The sequence below is a fragment of the Schistocerca gregaria genome, chromosome 5, assembly GCF_023897955.1.
Source record: "Schistocerca gregaria isolate iqSchGreg1 chromosome 5, iqSchGreg1.2, whole genome shotgun sequence".
Classification (NCBI taxonomy): domain Eukaryota; kingdom Metazoa; phylum Arthropoda; class Insecta; order Orthoptera; family Acrididae; genus Schistocerca; species Schistocerca gregaria.
The window spans coordinates 224551898-224571352 of record NC_064924.1 but is presented as its reverse complement, the minus strand read 5'-3'; the positions used below and the strand labels follow the sequence as shown (position 1 = coordinate 224571352).

Below are 19455 nucleotides of genomic sequence, written 5' to 3'. Positions count from 1 at the left end.
AAAGCTATGTTATTACTCTGGAGTTCACATTTAAATGTTTACCGGAGGGTTCTCAATTGTTGCACTCATGAATACCATTTGGAAAAAATGAACACCTAAATCCTTCCATGTAAGCTCAGATTTCTCTTATTACAGTTGTCATGTCTCTCTATGTATGTGGTAGGCAACAAAATACTTTGGCATTTGGAGGAGAAAATTGGTGATTGAAATGTTCTAAGAGGATCTTGCCATAATAAAAAACACCTTTCTTTTAATTATTGCTATCCCAACTTGTTTATCATATTCGCGGCACTCTCTCCCCTATTTCATGATTATACAAAATGGGCTCATTTCTCTAAACTTTTTTGATGATATTCATCATCAGTCCTATCTGCTAAGGATTCTGTACTATGTGGCAGTATTCAAGAAGAGGACAATATTGCAGGGAGTCTCTTCAGCTATGGTTATAAATGTTTTAAGTGTTCTGCCAATAAAACACAGTAACACAGTCTGTGCTTTCCCTTCCCCATAATATTTTCTATGTTATGACACCAATTAAAGTTGTTTGAAATTGTAATCTCTAGGTGTTCAGATAAATTAACAACTTTTAAAATTTTCTTATTTATTCTCTAAATGAAATTTAATGGGATTTTTCTAGTACTCATGTGGAGGACCTCACATTTTGTATTGCTTAGAGACAATTGCCTCCATGAACACTACGCAGATACAGTATCGTGTCTAAATCATTTTGTAATTCGTTTTGTTCTTCTGATACTTTACTAGATAATAAATAATATCATCATCTGCAAACAATCTGCTCAGATTGTCTCCTAAAGTAGCTATATAGCTTAAGAACATTAGATGGCTTTTTGCACTTCCTGGCAGAACCCCACGTATCACTTCAGTATCACTAGGTGACTTCCTGTCAATTAATACAAACTCAGATGCCCACAAAAGGCAAAGGTCATGAGTTCGAGTCTCAGTCTGGCATACATTTTTAATCTGCCAGGAAGTTTCACATCAGCGCACACTCTGCTACAGAGTGAAAATCTCGTTCTGGAAACATCCCCCAGGCTGTGGCTAAGCCAAGTCTCCGCAATATCCTTTCTTTCAGGAGTGCTATTTCTGCAAGGTTCGGAGGAGACTTTTTTAAAGTTTGGAAAGTAGGAGAAAAGGTACTGACAGAAGTAAAGCTACGAGGACGGGGCGTGAGTCGTGCTTGGGTAGCTGAGATGCCTGCGAAAGGCAAAGGACCCTAGTTCGAGTCTCGGTCTGGCACAGAGTTTCAATCTGCCAGGAATTTTCACATCAGTGCACACTCCGCTGCAGAGTGAAAATTTCTTTCTGAATACAAACTGTGACCCGACAGGAAATTACAAATCCAGTAATGCAACTGAGATTGTACTCCATAGACAAGAAAATTGATTAAAAACCTCTTGTGAGGAAAGGAGTCAAAAAGCCTTCTTGGAACCTAGAAATGTGTAATCACCTTGAAATCCTCTGTTGATAGAATTCATTTGTTCTCATGAATAAAGAGCCAGTTGTATTCCACAAGAATGATATTTTCTCTACACGTGTTGGTCACCAAGAGTATCTGCTTTGAAATTACTCTTGTTGGCAGCTATTCTTGATTTGATTTCTAAAGTATTCACTGCTCTTTTATGATGCAGAATTTTTGGAAAACTATATTTAATAATTCCCCTAGTGGTAATGTCATTGGCAATATTACCATTGCCATTGCACATTGGAGATATTGATTGTGGTTTGCTGTTGATATACTTTACATATGACCTGAAACTTTTTGGTTTCAATGCAAGATTTCAAGCTAGATTTTTGTTGTGAAAACTATTGAAAACATCTTACAGTGGAGTCTGCACGAAGGTTTGAGTGTCTGAAAACCATTGCCAATCTTGAAGATTTTGTGTTCTTTTATTTCTAGCATACTTTTTTCATTGTTTCTGGAACATTGCCCTGACCTGTTTTTTGTACCATGGGAGATCCATTTCATCACTTACACTCCTGGAAATGGAAAAAAGAACACATTGACACCGGTGTGTCAGACCCACCATACTTGCTCCGGACACTGCGTGAGGGCTGTACAAGCAATGATCACACGCACGGCACAGCGGACACACCAGGAACCGCGGTGTTGGCCATCGAATGGCACTAGCTGCGCAGCATTTGTGCACCGCCACCGTCAGTGTCAGCCAGTTTGCCGTGGCATACGGAGCTCCATCGCAGTCTTTAACACTGGTAGCATGCCGCGGCAGCGTGAACGTGAACCGTATGTGCAGTTGACGGACTTTGAGCAAGGGCGTATAGTGGGCATGCGGGAGGCCGGGTGGACGTACCGCCGAATTGCTCAACACGTGGGGCGTGAGGTCTCCACAGTACATCGATGTTGTCGCCAGTGGTCGGCGGAAGGTGCACGTGCCCGTCGACCTGGGACCGGACCGCAGCGACGCACGGATGCACGCCAAGACCGTAGGATCCTACGCAGTGCCGTAGGGGACCGCACCGCCACTTCCCAGCAAATTAGGGACACTGTTGCTCCTGGGGTATCGGCGAGGACCATTCGCAACTGTCTCCATGAAGCTGGGCTACGGTCCCGCACACCGTTAGGCCGTCTTCCGTTCACGCCCCAACATCGTGCAGCCCGCCTCCAGTGGTGTCGCGACAGGTGTGAATGGAGGGACGAATGGAGACGTGTCGTCTTCAGCGATGAGAGTCGCTTCTGCCTTGGTGCCAATGATGATCGTATGCGTGTTTGGCACCGTGCAGGTGAGCACCACAATCAGGACTGCATACGACCGAGGCACACAGGGCCAACACCCGGCATCATGGTGTGGGGAGCGATCTCCTACACTGGCCATACACCTCTGGTGATTGTCGAGGGGACACTGAATAGTGCACGATACATCCAAACCGTCATCGAACCCATCGTTCTACCATTCCTAGACCGGCAAGGGAACTTGCTGTTCCAACAGGACAATGCACATCCGCATGTATCCCGTGCCACCCAACGTGCTCTAGAAGGTGTAAGTCAACTACCCTGGCCAGTAAGATCTCCGGATCTGTCCCCCATTGAGCATGTTTGGGACTGGATGAAGCATCGTCTCACGCGGTCTGCACGTCCAGCACGAACGCTGGTCCAGCTGAGGCGCCAGGTGGAAATGGCATGGCAAGCCGTTCCACAGGACTACATCCAGCATCTCTACGATCGTCTCCATGGGAGAATAACAGCCTGCATTGCTGCGAAAGGTGGATATACACTGTACTAGTGCCGACATTGTGCATGCTCTGTTGCCTGTGTCTATGTGCCTGTGGTTCTGTCAGTGTGATCATGTGATGTATCTGACCCCAGGAATGTGTCAATAAAGTTTCCCCTTCCTGGGACCATGAATTCACGGTGTTCTTATTTCAATTTCCAGGAGTGTATTTTAATTTGCTTGGTACAAAACTCACAATTGCCATCAAAACTACTTTTCTGTTTTGTTTTTAGTTTAAGCCACAATTGGTTGACACTTTTGTAGTTAGTATGAAAGGACTGGAGAGTGTCTCTTAGGAATACATCAAGTTATCTGTTTTTCTAAATAGATATAATTTGTTAATTTTTTTGGTAGACTTGGATATTCCATCTTCTTTCAGCAACCTTGTGGTCACTAATTCCTGTATCCATCATCTTGCTCTTCATTTGCCCAAGACTGATGGACACTAAGAGATCTACAATGTTGTAACCATCTACTCATTGTGTGGCCTCTTGAAATACTTGCTCAAAATACTTTTCAGAGTAAGCAGTTAGTTTGAGTTTGGACAATATTTTATGTCTACCACTGATTTAAACATGTATTTTTGCCAACGTATTGAGGATAGATTGAAGAGACCACTAACTACACTGATGGAAAAAAGAAAATTGGAGCACCAAAATATAATTACTTTTTAATAGCGCATCTTGTGAATACATTTACCTATGTAACCTAGTTAAGTGATTAACATTGCAGGTTCACAGATTAATGTATGTATGAGATAAGCCATTGCAAATGTGAAATTCTGGTACATTTATTACCGGTGTAACTGCTAGAATGTTGAATGCAACCTTGCAAATGTGCAAGCATTGTGTTGTACAGGTGCCACATATTAATTTGTGGGCTGGAGTTTCATGCTTGTTGCACTTGTCCAGTCAATACAGGGATGGATAACGCTGTTTTTGTCTGGTGATGTCCCACATATGCTCTATTGGAGACAGATCTGGTGATTGAGCAGGCCAAGACAACATAATGACACTCTGTAGAGCATGTTGGGTTACAACAGCAATATGTGGATGAGCATTATCTATTGGAAAACACCCCCTGGAATGCTATTCGTAAATGACAACACAACAGGTTGAATCACGAGACTGATGTACAGAATTTCAGTAAGTGTGCTTGGGATAACCATGAGAGTGCTCGTGCTGCCATACAAAACTGTACCCCATATCATAACTCCAGATATATGTCCAGTGTGTCTCGCACACAGACAGATTGATTGCTGGCCCTCAGCTGGCATCCTTCTAACCAGCACACGGCAATAATTGGCTCTGAAACAGAACCAGTGTTTATCAGAAAACACAACAGAACTCCACCCTCCCCTCCCACGAGCTGTTTCTTAGCACCACTTCAGTCACCAATGACTGCAGTTCGGGACCAGTGTGATGCACACTACAGTGCATCTGGCTTGGAGCTGTCCTTGAAGTAAGCAAATTGTAACAGTTCATTGTGTTGTTGTGTTTGCCAACTTCTTCTGAAACTGCTGCTGTAGTGCAGTACTATCTGCTACAGCCAAGTGCTGAACACAGTGGTCTTCTCTCGTGGTAGTGCCACGTGGCCGTCAAGAGCTAGGTCTTCTTGTGACCGTCCCTTCTCATGACTGTCACTGCCAACAATCATGTGCAGTTCCTGCCAAGCCTTTCTGCAGTATTGCAGAAGAAACATTCGGCATCTCATAGCCCTATTCCACAACTTTGATCAAACTCAGTGATGTGTTGATAATAGTGTCTTTATTGTCCTAAAGGCATTCATGACTAACATCAGCTCTCCATGTCCACTCTCAAAGATAACTAATGCCCATGACTATTACAGTGTATATTTAAAGCAATTTGTAATATTATAGTGGGGCTACTAGTGCCACTCTTATATGGCTGGTGTGAAACTTGAGTAGACATCACCTTTCATATATAGAAACACACCTACCAGCTTTCATTCATATTGTGCAACTCCTCCTTGGTATTGCAATTTTTTTGCCAACAGTGTGTAATTGTATGAGTAAAAATGAGACTCAAATTATCCATGAATCTTCAGCAACTATATCATCAAGGTCAGTAGGATTATAAAAGGAGGTAATTATTAATTTATTCCAGTTGTTAAGGACAAACCTCTGCTCATACTGACTCATAGCAAATACCTTGTGTCTACTTTGGTTTCAGTGGCAACAGCCTCGGGCTGCTTAACCAGAAACAGCACCGCTGAGAGTTGTGAGTGAAGGAACTCTTAACACATTTCACATCTGAACACACCATTCATAGTCCTATTCACACCAAAGATGGTGTAAATCTGCACTACAGACATTCACAACAAATTAAAGAGTAAGCTAAAAAAGTAAACACACCCATACTTGTTGTTGTTGTTGTTGTGGTATTCAGTCCAGAGACTGGTTTGATGCAGCTCTCCATGCTACTCTATCCTGTGCAAGCTTCTTCATCTCCCAGTACCTACTGCAACCTATTCTTCTGAATATTTTTAGTGTATTCATCTCTTGGTCTCGCTCTACGATTTTTACCCTACACCCTACCCTCCAATACCAAATTTCTTGATCCCTTGATGCCTCAGAACATGTCCTAACAACCGGTCCCTTCTTCTTGTCAAGTTGTGTCACAAACTCCTATTCTCTCCAATTCTATTCAATACCTCCTCATTAGTTGTGTGATTTACCCATCTAATCTTCAGCATTATTCTGTAGCACCACATTTCGAAAGCTTATGTTCTCTTCTTGTCTAAACTATTTATTGTCCACATTTCACTTCCATACATGGCTACACTCCATACACATACTTTCAGAAACGTCTTCCTATACTCAATGTTAACCAATTTCTCTTCTTCCTTGCCATTGCATTTTATATCCTCTCTACTTAGAGCGTCATCAGTTATTTTGCTCCCCAAATACCAAAACTCTTTTACTACTTTAAGTGTCTCATTTCCTAATCCAATTCCCTCCGCATCACCCAGTTTAATTCGACTATATTCCATTATCCTTGTTTTGCTTTTGTTGATGTTTATCTCATATCCTCCTTTCAAGACACTGTCCATTCCGTTCAACTGCTTTTCCAGGTCCTTTGCTGTCTCTGATAGAATTACAGTGTCATCGGCGAACCTCAACAACCCATACTTAGATGCTCATAATATAATGAACAAATAAATAATCTGTTGCTGCTCAAATGTAGATTGGTGTCCTACTGATCTGTTTGCAACTGTCACTGATGTGTTCAAAAAAATTACAATGGTGATGAAGACAATGTAAATGTTAACTGTGCAGTTAATAAACACCTGTCTACTCTTAGTAAATACACAAGAAACAAGAAATTAAAAATTAAATTACAAAAGCAGATAGGCAAAGCTATAAAAAAGTATCTCGCTTCGACTTAGAAGCTCATAATACCTACACTGTTGGTGCTGCACTAATGGAAGTGGATGCCATACTAAGTAACATAACATTCCAGATTGAAACAAGATGGTTTACATAGATGGCCTCAAGGAAATGGACATACTGAAGTTGTCACATTGTTTTCCCAGACATTCCTAAGAAATTTCTTGTCAACAGAATGTAGAATCTTCAGTGCTGAGTTATATGCAATCTCAAGGGCTTTTTATCAGATGAGATGTACTCATACAAAGTATTTTCTCATTTGCTCATATTCCCTGGGTGCCTTGTGAAGCAGCTAAAGAATGTACTCAGCAGAGACCCAATATTAGAATGACCAGAGTACCTTGTTGTCAATACAGAAGTGTATTTCCTTTGAGTATGAGATACATCGAATTTCATGGCAACCAGACCGCAGATTCGCAACCAAGAAGGCATGTGATGAGAATTCAGTGATATCATGGCAAGTCCCACGGCAGTCACTTACATCACGGATAAGGACAGTCATGGGTAGTTGAGAAAGAGAGTGGCTGGAAACAAGTAACTATAATTTCAGGCCAATTGACTGTTTAATTGCCCATGACTGTTTCAGAAATATTTTTTTGGAACTGCTACAAGTCACAAAATTTTGTTGGTTTATTTAAGTGTTTAATGGAGCAAAATATTTTGAGATACAAACCTTATCCTCAAGCTGCAATGACAATAAAAATCATTTATCCAAAGTACACATAGATATTTAACATCTTCTTTATAATCTTTGAATGTGATGTGGTCATCTTGGAAACAAGGATGTCCACAGCACATGTCAAGACTGTAAAGAACAACTTTAATGTATAAGTATATATTTGGTAAATGTTTTAGGATGACCATCACACTTTCAGAGACTGTGAAGAACAACTGTAATATCTGTGTATATCTTTGATAAATATTCTTTGTATTTCCAATGTAGCCTGAAGATTATGTTTGTCCTACGAAACTTGTTGATCCTTTAAATCATTTAAATAAGTCAGCAAAATTATGTGATTTGTGGTGGTCTCTGATAAACCTTCCAAATGACAACAACCTTTGGACAGTTAAGACAGTCATGTGACAGTGGCATACTTCTGCATGTCCACTTGGATGAAACCAAATCATTTAGCTCCTCTTTGTTGGGGTACACATCAAACTACATATAATACACATGGTGTCATCATAACAGTTGGCCATGTTTTAAGTTAATATTGTTTGTATGTTGATAAGAGAACATTAAATGACATGAACTGAGACATGCTCTCTATTTTAAGTGATTCAGCATAGCATGAGTTTTAAATTTTTTGAGCAATCAGGACTCTTTCCTAAGTTGCCAAGAAATGGATTTTAATAACTGGGTGGCTGCCTCTTTCCCCTTTTTTATTTTAGTGATCAGACAGCCTCATGTACTGTGGTTAAAATTCTATTGACAATAATATGAAAAAGATAGATTGCTACTCACCATATAGTGAAAAATTGAGTCTCAGACAGGCACAACAAAAAGACTGCAAAACAAGTAAACTTTTGGCCAAGTGGCCTTCTTCTGAAGTATAAAACACACACAAACACATTCATGTAAACACAACCCACACACATGTGACCACTGTCTCTGGGCACCAAAACCAGACTGCGAGCAGCTGGACATGATGGGAAAAGCAATCTATGTGGTGGGGTTAAGGTGAAGGCTGGGGTGGGGTGGGGGGGAGGGGGAGCAGCAGGATAGGGGTGCGGGACAATAAAGTGCTGTTTGTGGAAGCATACAAAGATATGGTTGGTAGAGGGTACGGCAGCTATGTGCAGTTGGGAGATTAGTCGAAATGTGGTGGGGGTGAAAGGGGGGGGGGGGGGGAGGAGAGAAGTAAAAAGACTGCGGGTGCATTGGTGGAATAGAAGGCTGTATATTGCTGGAGTGGGAACAGGGAAGGCGATAGGTGGGTGAAGGACAGTGACTAATGAAGGTTGAGACCAAGGGGTTATGGAAACATAGGATATATTGCAGAGAGAGCTCCCTCCTGTGCAGTTCAGAACAGCTGGTAGGAAGGATCCAGATGGCACAGGCTGTGAAGCAGTCTTTGAAGTGTAGAGCATTCTGTTGAGCAGTGTGTTGAGCAACTGGGTGGTCTAACTGTTTTTTGGCCACAGTTTGTCCGTGGCCATTTATGTGGTGTTGGTTGTCATACCCATGTAGAATGCAGCACAGTGGTTGCAGCTTAGCTCATAGATAACATGACTGCTTTCACAGTGTTTGTTAGTCACTGTCCTTCACCCACCTGTCTCTTTCCCTGTTCCCATTCCAGCAGTACCCAGCCTTCTATTTCGCCAGTGCACCCACAGCATTTTTGTTTCTCTCCTTTCCTGCAACCCTGCCCCATCCCCCTGCCCTTCTCTTAACTGTATCTATCTGCAGTACACTCTCCCCACCATGTGTCTGTATGCTCTCACAAGCGGCACTTTACCATCCCCCACCCCTGTCTTGCTATCCCTCCCTCTCCCACCTCAGCCTCCACCTAGCCCAGCATGCAGATTGCATCTCCCATCATGCACAGTTGGGCAAAAACTTATTTGTTTAGCTGTCTTTTGGTTGTGCCTCTTTGCAACTCAATATTTCCACTATTTGGTGAGTAGCAATCTATCCTTTTATAATATTGTCATTATTCCATCTGGGATTTTCCATTGGAAATATTCCACTGTATTATCTTCAAGTTAATCCTTATTACACGAAGCAGCATTTTATTTTCAGGCTATCATAATTTTATTGAATTGTGGGGACATGTTCTTGAGCACATGTGATGACGTACACAAGATAATGCATATTTTTATTGTTTACTTTAATATTCTTATAATTTGAAATTATAACTTCATCGGCCTAAAAACTAAACTCTTATACATTTTAAGCTCTGCCACACAATGTAATTTGTAACCTGAGAGCATATTGAATTGAACAATGTTAGTACCAGTATTGGTGATGTCTGGAAGGACAGGGGTGGTGTGTCTCCCTGCAGATCTGTCCTCAAGTGGGAGTCATTTGCAATTGTCCAAATATTGATGTTGTCATACTGTTTCAAAAAAATGCTAATATATTTCCATAGTGCATCATCATTTTCAATTTCTTTTCTAAGGAAAACTTTTATTACTCAATCACAGGCATTCAACTGCATACATTCATATTGAACAAGGTCTCATATAACCATGATATCGACTACTCAGCAACTAAAAACTCCATCACCATCTTTGTCATCTATATTCAACCGTATTCTTGTTGTTAGTTGTCATGAAAGTTCTCTGTGCTGTCCGGCTCAACCCTGGTCACAGCAGGCACGGAGATGTGATATGTCATCCATTGCTGAAATAGAACTAATACAGTTACTCCAATTACATAACATACATTACAATTTATTATTAAAAAAATTACCTGAATAATAAGAGTGTATTGACTGCTAGCTACATTTAATTTAACATTTTATCTGTTATTACTTGGGTGGAACAGATTATTTATTATTATTCACTCACTACACTTTCTTGAAATAGGCCTTGTAAATAATGGTACTGATTTGCTCATTGCTAGATGGGATAGACAAGTAATACATCAGGTGTCCATAAGACAAGGAAGTTGGTACAGGTTGAGCATAGAGGGGTATGTCTAATTGTTGCAGATATTTTTTTTTTTGACAGTAAAATGTTATTGATAAAAAATCTACTCATTAAGCGGCAGCAGGAGAACACACATTAATTGTATAGATAAAAAATCTACTCACCAAGTGTCGGCAGGAGAACACCCTTTTTTTTGGGGGGGGGGGGGGGGAGGGAGGGGTGTGTGGAGGGGAGAAGGGGGGGGGGAGATGGGTCTAAATTATTTTAGGTAGTACGTGACATGGAGAGAAAATTAAATGGAGTGGATCTTATTTCAGGGTATGATTTATGAAATTCACTATCATGCTGTCAAATGAAGACCTACATGAGATGTCAAAACTTGTAATGATACAATTTAATCAGTCTAAATAGACAGTATGTTTGCAGTTAGTTATTATTTTATGCCCAGCAGCAAACTATATACATTTCTGAAAAGTCAACAGTTTTTCTATGAGTGTGTAGATTAGTGTAGCTATGTATTACTGTTACTAATTTTTACTTCAGTTAGTGTAAGAATATCATTGCTACTATGGTCTCTGGAATTAAGTACTGAACAAAGAATATTATCACGGGAATTAAGTACTGAAAAATATGTTGTTGATCAGAGAATTTGAATGATGTCTAATAAGTGGAGAAACTTGTACTAACAGTAATCTAATAAGGGCAGATGGGATAAATAAGGAGGAGGAGTGGGGGTGGGGGGATTACATGCAGGGTGAGGGTGCAGGGGTGGGGGGGGGGGGGGGGGGGTTGGCAAGAGATTGAGCATGTGGAATTACTGTAAGCCTAAGACATATTTTGTTAGCAACATGGTAGTAAGTACTTCATTTTGATGTGTAACTGAATGTTACATATTTTACAGGGTTATAATTCTGAAGAAGAGCTGAGAAATATATTTAGAAAATCGAGTGAGAGAAAAATACGTGATAATGTTGCAAAATACTTGGTTGACCACCACTCCTTGGACCCTCCTGAAATTGAGGCGTGGAAATTTATTTTGCTTTTGGAAGACCATTTAGAGGCAGTTGAATTTTCTGGTACCAGGTAAATATACTTTATTTTTCATTGGTGAAATGTAAACAGGCTTTCTCAGAATGTTATAAATAACATTTGGTATGCAGTAAACGTGATGAGGACTTTTGTTCTGCAAGAGTCTTTACAGTACATTTGGAGCAAGTTGAAAGAGATCTACATCTTACTGTTTATACACGTGCTGCCAAGTGTAATAACATTGTGCAAATTATGTGCAATAGAAAAACAGAATAGAAATAAGAAGGAAAGGAAATGAGGAAATTTGAAAACTTGGCATTCCAGATAAGGGTGTTGCTAAGAAAATCGCTTTGTCATTTAAAGTAGCAGTTTTGTCCCCCCTAGGTAAAAGCTTGAATGATTAAATCTCTTTGGTGATATCTTCATTATCTGGCCACATGGTGCTGTACTGTTACATTTACTTCTACCCCAACTCTATTCATACCATCCTGAAATTCAGTTCCATGGTTGTGTAAAAAAAAAACTGTGATGTTACTCTTTCTACTATGAAGAAAAAGAGATTGGTCCTGGGGGGGATATGATGATTACCCAAAGATCACATATACCAACCCATCCCTCAGGCAATAAACTGCCATCATCTATTGCAGCAGAGGCTGAAGACAACCACATATCAAGCTCAAGCCATTTGATGCTACTGCAATCATGAAAAGAACTAAGTCACTCATTGACTATTTCTCACTGGAATGTGTACCCTGAACAATAGTTTGGTATTCATTTTTAACTGGCATCTGTGAAACTGAGAGAATGGCCAAAAGAAAAATGTGATCCAAAAATGACTTATCTTCTTATCCTACATCAGCAGTGGTTTTCAAAAATTTTCTGAATCCTTAAAAATCACGAGTGAATCGAAGCTTTCTTGTATTGAAATTTTTTCAAGTATCATTTCTAAAGGTGATATTGTTCACAAATGACTTCCAGATTATCTTACTGTAATGGATATCGAGGAGAAGTCTTTAAATTTTCGACACCAAACACATTATCTGAAACTTTTTACTTTTGTAACTCTTGTAAGTGTCTGTTGAAATAATGCTGAAGCAGATAGGATTTTGATTATTTTTTATCATCGTATGAATGTTGCAATTCTTCTTATTTCCATACTTGCTAAGAAAATTTGAGAAATTCTGCCTTATGCAAGATACCTTTGTATTTTTTTTTTTCACCCAGACTTCTTGCGCTATTTTCTGTGGGCATGATAATTTTTGTTCTGCAAAATTGTTTCACATTAACCTTTAAAGAAACTTTTGGTGCAAAATGTTGACATTTGTGTAATGAGCACGTATTGTAAGTGTTTTACATTGGAGCTGAGACGTGTGTCACTGATTTGAGGCATTCTATGTTGTTTATTTATGATATGTCTAAGGTTTCTAGTTTTATAGTACATTTAAAAATAAAGTGGATGTATGCATTTGTTTACATACCTCACATGGAGCTGTTGGGTATTTATGCTAGTAGCTTTAGTTCTACTGTCAGTCTACAGCTTGTCATCTGCAAACAGCAAAACATTATTTTATTTTTCTGTTTATTATGAATTTCCGACCAAGAGTCACCATGTATCGTGTTGTTTGAGGGTTTTTTTTTATGCGTTGGTGCTTTTACTTCTTCATGTCAAGATATTCAATTGTATTTGTCATTATGTATAAATTTTATATGATTTTGTGCTAAGCTCAAAGTTTTCACTGCTATTATATGTTGCTGTGACTGTGGTGTTATTTTGTTTCATGGTATGTTTGTTTTGGATGTGGCATGCGGGTTTGAAGTGTTGTTGACATTTGTTGTGTTTAGTTCGTATGTTTTGTGTGTGTGTGTGTGGGGGGGGGGGGGGGGGGGGAGGAGGAGGGGGGGGGGTCTAGGCAGAGAGAGAAAGAGAGAGAGAGAGAGAGAGAGAGAGTTGTGGATAGGTGTATGGAGTGAATGGTGTGCAGTGTGGGCAGATAGAAATTTAATTTTACAAGCTGATTATATACTGTTTTGGGGTAGGTATTATTTATATAGTTCATTTATAGTAGCAAAGAGGGCTGTATTGCACAGTGATATGTATTCATTTAGTTCTTTCTTTTCCTGGGCTATTGATTTTGGGATGTGATAAGTTTTCTTCTCATGGTAATTCTTGGTATAGCTGTTACTAATTTTGAAGGTTTTTAAATCAGTTTCTATGTTGATTAGGTGGTGACTCTGTGCTGTTAAGTGATCAGTAAATGTTGAATGTGAGCTATTGCTTTTCATTGCTGTGAGATGCTCTGTATACGTGGTTCTAAAATTCCTGCATGTTTGACCCACATATACAGCAGTTGCAGGTTAGTTTATATATTCCAGACTGGCTGTATTTATCAGTGTTGGTGATATTTCTTCCAACTCTGTTCTGTATAGTGTTTTGGTTCTGTATGCTGTGTTGAACCTTGTCTCTTCAATATTGCCCACCCTGTGCATTTGAATTTGTTGTTGCAAGTAATTTGTGCCATTTATTGCTTACTATCTGCTGATTTGTTGTGAGTTGTGTTTTGTTGTGTGTGTGTTTTCATGATTGTGTGTTGCCTGTTTTTGTACTTTATTGTTTTATTTTATGTACAGTCTTTGTATCATACCCATTATTATATTTGTTTTATTGTGTTCCATTCTTCTGTATAATCATGTTTGTTGATGGGTGTTTTGTTCTGTCTGTGTAGTAAATTTATTTTGTTTATTGTGTTCCATTCTTCTGTATAATCATGTTTGTTGATGGGTGTTTTGTTCTGTCTGTGTAGTAAATTCCTGCAGCTGGGTTCTTCATGAATTATGGGGTGATTGGATTGGTTCTAATAAATTGTGAGCTTGTGTTTGTTGTTTCTCTTATGTATTGTGAGATCTAAGAAATTGAGTTTTTTTATCTGTGTCTGTTTCATTGGTGACTGTTTATGGGCGCAGGGTGTTAATGTCCTCATGAAGTTCCTTTATACGAGATTGTGGTTCATATATTAGGCAAATTATATCGGCCACACATCTGTAGCAATGTTTTATTTTGTGTTGCTTTGGTTTTACTATTTTGTCAAGGATTTGATTTTATATCTTGTAGCTGGGGATTTCTTTCTATAATGTTGATAATTTCTTCTGTTGGAATTTGTGTGTACATGGAAATGATGTAAAATGAATTTATAGTTGCCATTTATGGTGAGTTTTCATTTTTATTTTTTCTATTAAGTCACTTGAGTTCTTCAGGCTTCTTTTTCGGTAAGTTTGTATATTCTCTGTTGCAGTGTGTGTGTGCTTTTTTTGGCTAAGAAGTATGTCAGTGCTTTGGTGAAGTCAATCAATGGGCATATAGGGGGTACCTGGTTTTGAATCCTGGGCAATGATTTTAGAGTGGGGGGCCTTGGGATTTTTGTGTCTCATTTATTTAATTTGTGTGTCTGTGAAAGTTGTTTCTATGTTTTTCAGGGTTTTCTGTAAGTTTCTTTGTTGTCAGTATGTTGGATCACTTGTTAATTCTCTGATGTTGTTGCTTTGAATGAATTCTAATGTTTTATCATTGTGTTCCTTTTCTTTTTTGAGTGCAATCAAATTGCCATTGTCATATTTCGTGGTTATGGCATTTTCTTGTGTTAATTTCTTGCGTAGCTTTCTGTAGGTTTTTTCCTTCAGATGTCATAGTGTTTTCTTTTATGGGGGTTTTGTTCTCTCTGATTATGTGTTTTCTTTCTCTGTTAAGTTTGCATTGAAATCAGGTTTGTTCAGTCTTTCTTGTTGCTTTATGATGTATTCAGTTTCTGCTATGATATTTGCCCTTTTCAAGCAGTCTGTTTTCTCATTCACATAAATTTTAGGTATGTTTTCAGGTATGTATACAGCTTCTTCTTCCTTGAGTAGTGATGTTGGGCAATATTCAGCTAGTCAGTTCCAGCAATCTTCTGTAGGTCTTTGTCCCATTGGTCTAGCACTCTTTGTTGTTGCCTCCGTCTATATCCCGGTCTCCATTCCAGTACCGCCTTTATCCAGCTGTCATCATTTCTACCGGCAACATTGCTGGCCCATTGCCATTTCACAGTGGCTGATCTCTCCAGGATGTCTTTGATGTCAGTAATTGATCTGATGTCTTCTGTCATTTTTGTCTTTTCTTGTAAAACCCAACATGCTTCCGGTGCTGTTGTAAGTTTCTGTCTTGTGTATTCACAGAGGTCCAGGTCTCACAGATGTAAGTCATCCTGATGAGAACACACCGACAAAAAACTATTTTTTTCAGGTTTAGTGCCATGTCTGACCTGAAGATAGTTGAATGTCTTCCAAATGATTACTTCCAATAGAATGTCTTCCAAATGATTACTCTGTATTCACAGAGGTCCAGGTCTCACAGATGTAAGTCATCCTGATGAGAACACACCGACAAAAAACTATATTTTTTCAGGTTTAGTGCCATGTCTGACGTGAAGATAGTTCAATGTCTTCCAAATGATTACCAGCATAGCGTGGGTCATTGATAGATTTCTAATCTTATGCCTCCTGTCATATTTACAAGCTTGCTTTTTGTAAGACGTGTTCTCTGTCAGTGTCCAGTAGTGTATTTTTTAATTGTGAGTTTTTTACCAGGCCCCATTTAGTAAACCTTATTTGGATCTTGGAGAGGTTTGTGTTCAGTCCCACTGCCTGACATTCTGAGGTGAGATCCAATACCAACATCTATAGCTCGTCAGAATCATTTTCGAGTAGCACAGTGACATCTGCAAATCTCATTTTGTTAAGTCCCTTTCTGTTGATTTGAATGCCTCTTTCTCCCTAGTTTGGTTTTGACATTTCCATTTCCGGGTTGGGGGAGATGGGATTACCTTTTGCCACTCCTTTGTAAACTGCGAACTGTTAAATTAGTTTCCTGAAACTAACAAAAGCTGCAGAAGCTTTGTATGTATGATACAGTATTTTATATTAAAAACAAAGATTCCAAGACTTACCAAGCGGGAAAGCGCCGGTAGATAGGCACAATGAATAAAACACACACACACAGAATTTCGCATTCGCATGAATGGACACCAGCAACAAACTGTCCATTCGCATGAATGGACACAGGCAGACAGTGTTTGTTGGTAATGAGGATCACCCTGTGGCTAAACATGCCTTGGTGCACGGCTAGCACATCTTGGCACAGTGTTACACCGTCAGAGTTATCTGGATACTTCCCACAAACACCAACCTATCCGAACTCCAGAGATGGGAACTTGCCCTTCAATATATCCTCCCTACTCGTTATCCACCAGGCCTCAATCTCCGCTAATTTCAAGTTGCCGCCACTCATACCTCACCTGTCATTCAACATCATCTTTGCCTCCACACTTCCGCCTTGACTTACATCTCTGCCCATACTCTTTGCCTTTAATTATGTCTGCTTGTGTCTGTGTATGGATGGATGTGTGTGTGTGTGTGTGTGTGTGTGTGTGTGTGTGCGCGCCCCTGGTATTATAAAAATATGTGTGTGTGTGTGTGTGTGTGTAATCTATGTATGTATGTATGTATGTGTGTATGTATGCATGTATGTTCCACAGATCCTCTGGACCGATTTGAACCAAATTTATCATTCACTGCCTGGAAAGAATCGCTGTGGGTGTAAAAACTTCCCATCTGCCAGAAAGGTGGGGTTGAAAAAGCAGGGTTGCCCATGATGCATGCATACCCATACTTTATTTAACCAGTATTTTAGAATGAGAGCAGATGGTGATTTGCAACAAACCTTACACACAGTTTCTAATCTTTATATAATGTTGTCTCATTTACAATGCCCATAAAATACTGAAATGAAAAAAGTTTGTTACTTACTACATTTGTACTGTTCATGCATTAAAAGTGCTGCAAGAAGAATGATGTTTTGTTTTATTACTTCTTCACTACTATCTACACTCCTGGAAATTGAAATAAGAACACCGTGAATTCATGGTCCCAGGAAGTGGAAACTTTATTGACACATTCCTGGGGTCAGATACATCACTTGATCACACTGACAGAACCACAGGCACATAGACACAGGCAACAGAGCATGCACAATGTCGGCACTAGTACAGTGTATATCCACCTTTCGCACCAATACAGGCTGCTATTCTCCCATGGAGACGATCGTAGAGATGCTGGATGTAGTCCTGTGGAACGGCTTGCCATGCCATTTCCACCTGGCGCCTCAGTTGGACCAGCGTTCGTGCTGGACGTGCAGACCGCGTGAGACGATGCTTCATCCAGTCCCAAACATGCTCAATGGGGGACAGATCCGGAGATCTTGCTGGCCAGGGTAGTTGACTTACACCTTCTAGAGCACGTTGGGTGGCACGGAATACATGCGGACGTGCATTGTCCTGTTGGAACAGCAAGTTCCCTTGCCGGTCTAGGAATGGTAGAACGATGGGTTCGATGACGGTTTGGATGTACAGTGCACTATTCAGTGTCCCCTCGACGATCAACAGAGGTGTACGGCCAGTGTAGGAGATCGCTCCCCACACCATGATGCCGGGTGTTGGCCCTGTGTGCCTCGCTCGTATGCAGTCCTGATTGTGGCACTCACCTGCACGGTGCCAAACACGCATACGACCATCATTGGCACCAAGGCAGAAGCGACTCTCATCGCTGAAGACGACACGTCTCCATTCGTCCCTCCATTCACGCCTGTCGCGACACCACTGGAGGGGGCCGCACGATGTTGGGGCGTGAGCGGAAGACGGCCTAACGGTGTGCGGGACCGTAGCCCAGCTTCATGGAGACAGTTGCGAATGGTCCTCGCCGATACCCCAGGAGCAACAGTGTCCCTAATTTGCTGGGAAGTGGTGGTGCGGTTCCCTACGGCACTGTGTAGGATCCTACGGTCTTGGCATGCATCCGTGCATCGCTGCGGTCCGGTCCCAGGTCGACGGGCACGTGCACCTTCCGCCGACCACTGGCGCCAACATCGATGTACTGTGGAGACCTCACGCCCCACGTGTTGAGCAATTCGGCGGTACGTCCACCCGGCCTCCCGCATGCCCACTATACGCCCTTGCTCAAAGTCCGTCAACTGCACATATGGTTCACGTCCACGCTGTCGCGACATGCTACCAGTGTTAAAGACTGCGATGGAGCTCCGTATGCCTCGGCAAACTGGCTGACACTAACGGCGGCGGTGCACAAATGCTGTGCAGCTAGCGCCATTCGACGGCCGACACCGCGGTTCCTGGTGTGTCCGCTGTGCCGTGTGTGTGATCTTTGCTTGTACAGCCCTCTCGCAGTGTCCGGTGCAAGTATGGTGGGTTTGGCACACCGGTGTCAATGTGTTCTTTTTTCCATTTCCAGGAGTGTATATTAGTGGCACATTATGCAGGCAATATTTGCATACATCTCTGAATGTACCAGCAAAAGTAAATCATTGTAGACACATAGTTCAGGAGATACGACATCATAAAAACTGAGACGCATGAAAAACTGCCACACCATGCATGATGTTTAAATTTGTTACTTCTTTGCTAAAAACACTATTCATAACACCTTTTGCAGACAGTAGCCACATACACCGCAGGATGTACTTCCAAAATTGTGTCATACATGGTTCAGGAGATATGACACAAACATTGAGCTGCATGAAAATGGTACAACAGGATGAAATTTTCTAAAGATACAGTTGAAATATATGTATAAATATGTGTGAAATATGTTAAATATACATGGAACACATATGACATACGCTTATGTGGTCAAAGCCACAGGTAGAAACCTGCTCCTAAGCTTGTGGATTAATTGCAAAGAAATTTGGTACTGTATTACTTACTATTTGGAGGGGGGAAAAACCACTGTTGGGGTGAGACCCATTAACCTAAAATAGGAAGCCAGATTAGAATGAATGTTAGACATAAAAGTGTCAGAAGTAAAAAATTGTAAGTCCATAATTTTTTGGAGGTCCAAGGACACAAAAAGAACACAAATTGGCAGATATTTATAATGACAGTCCAACTTTAGATTCAAATCAATGTAAGATAGGGTCACAGTAATGTGAGACAGTTTTAATTTCTCCACAGTTTACTGAGATAATTGTGCACTTATAAGTAAAGTAAAGTAGTCATAAATCTGAAGATTATTTTGAACAGCACAGTGCTTTACTAGGCAGGTCCTATTGGAGCTGGTTTACCACTGCCTTCCTCAGAT

At 40.6% G+C, this 19455-nt stretch overlaps 1 protein-coding gene across 1 annotated transcript in view; it reads left to right on the top strand.

The window, feature by feature from the left end:
• LOC126272342 (spatacsin) overlaps positions 1-19455 on the top strand; it is a 324204-nt gene that overhangs the window by 71751 nt on the left and 232998 nt on the right. The window contains exon 10 of the mRNA XM_049975137.1: positions 11153-11334. Coding sequence (XP_049831094.1) covers positions 11153-11334 — 182 coding nt within the window. The remainder of the gene's footprint in view (positions 1-11152; positions 11335-19455) is intronic.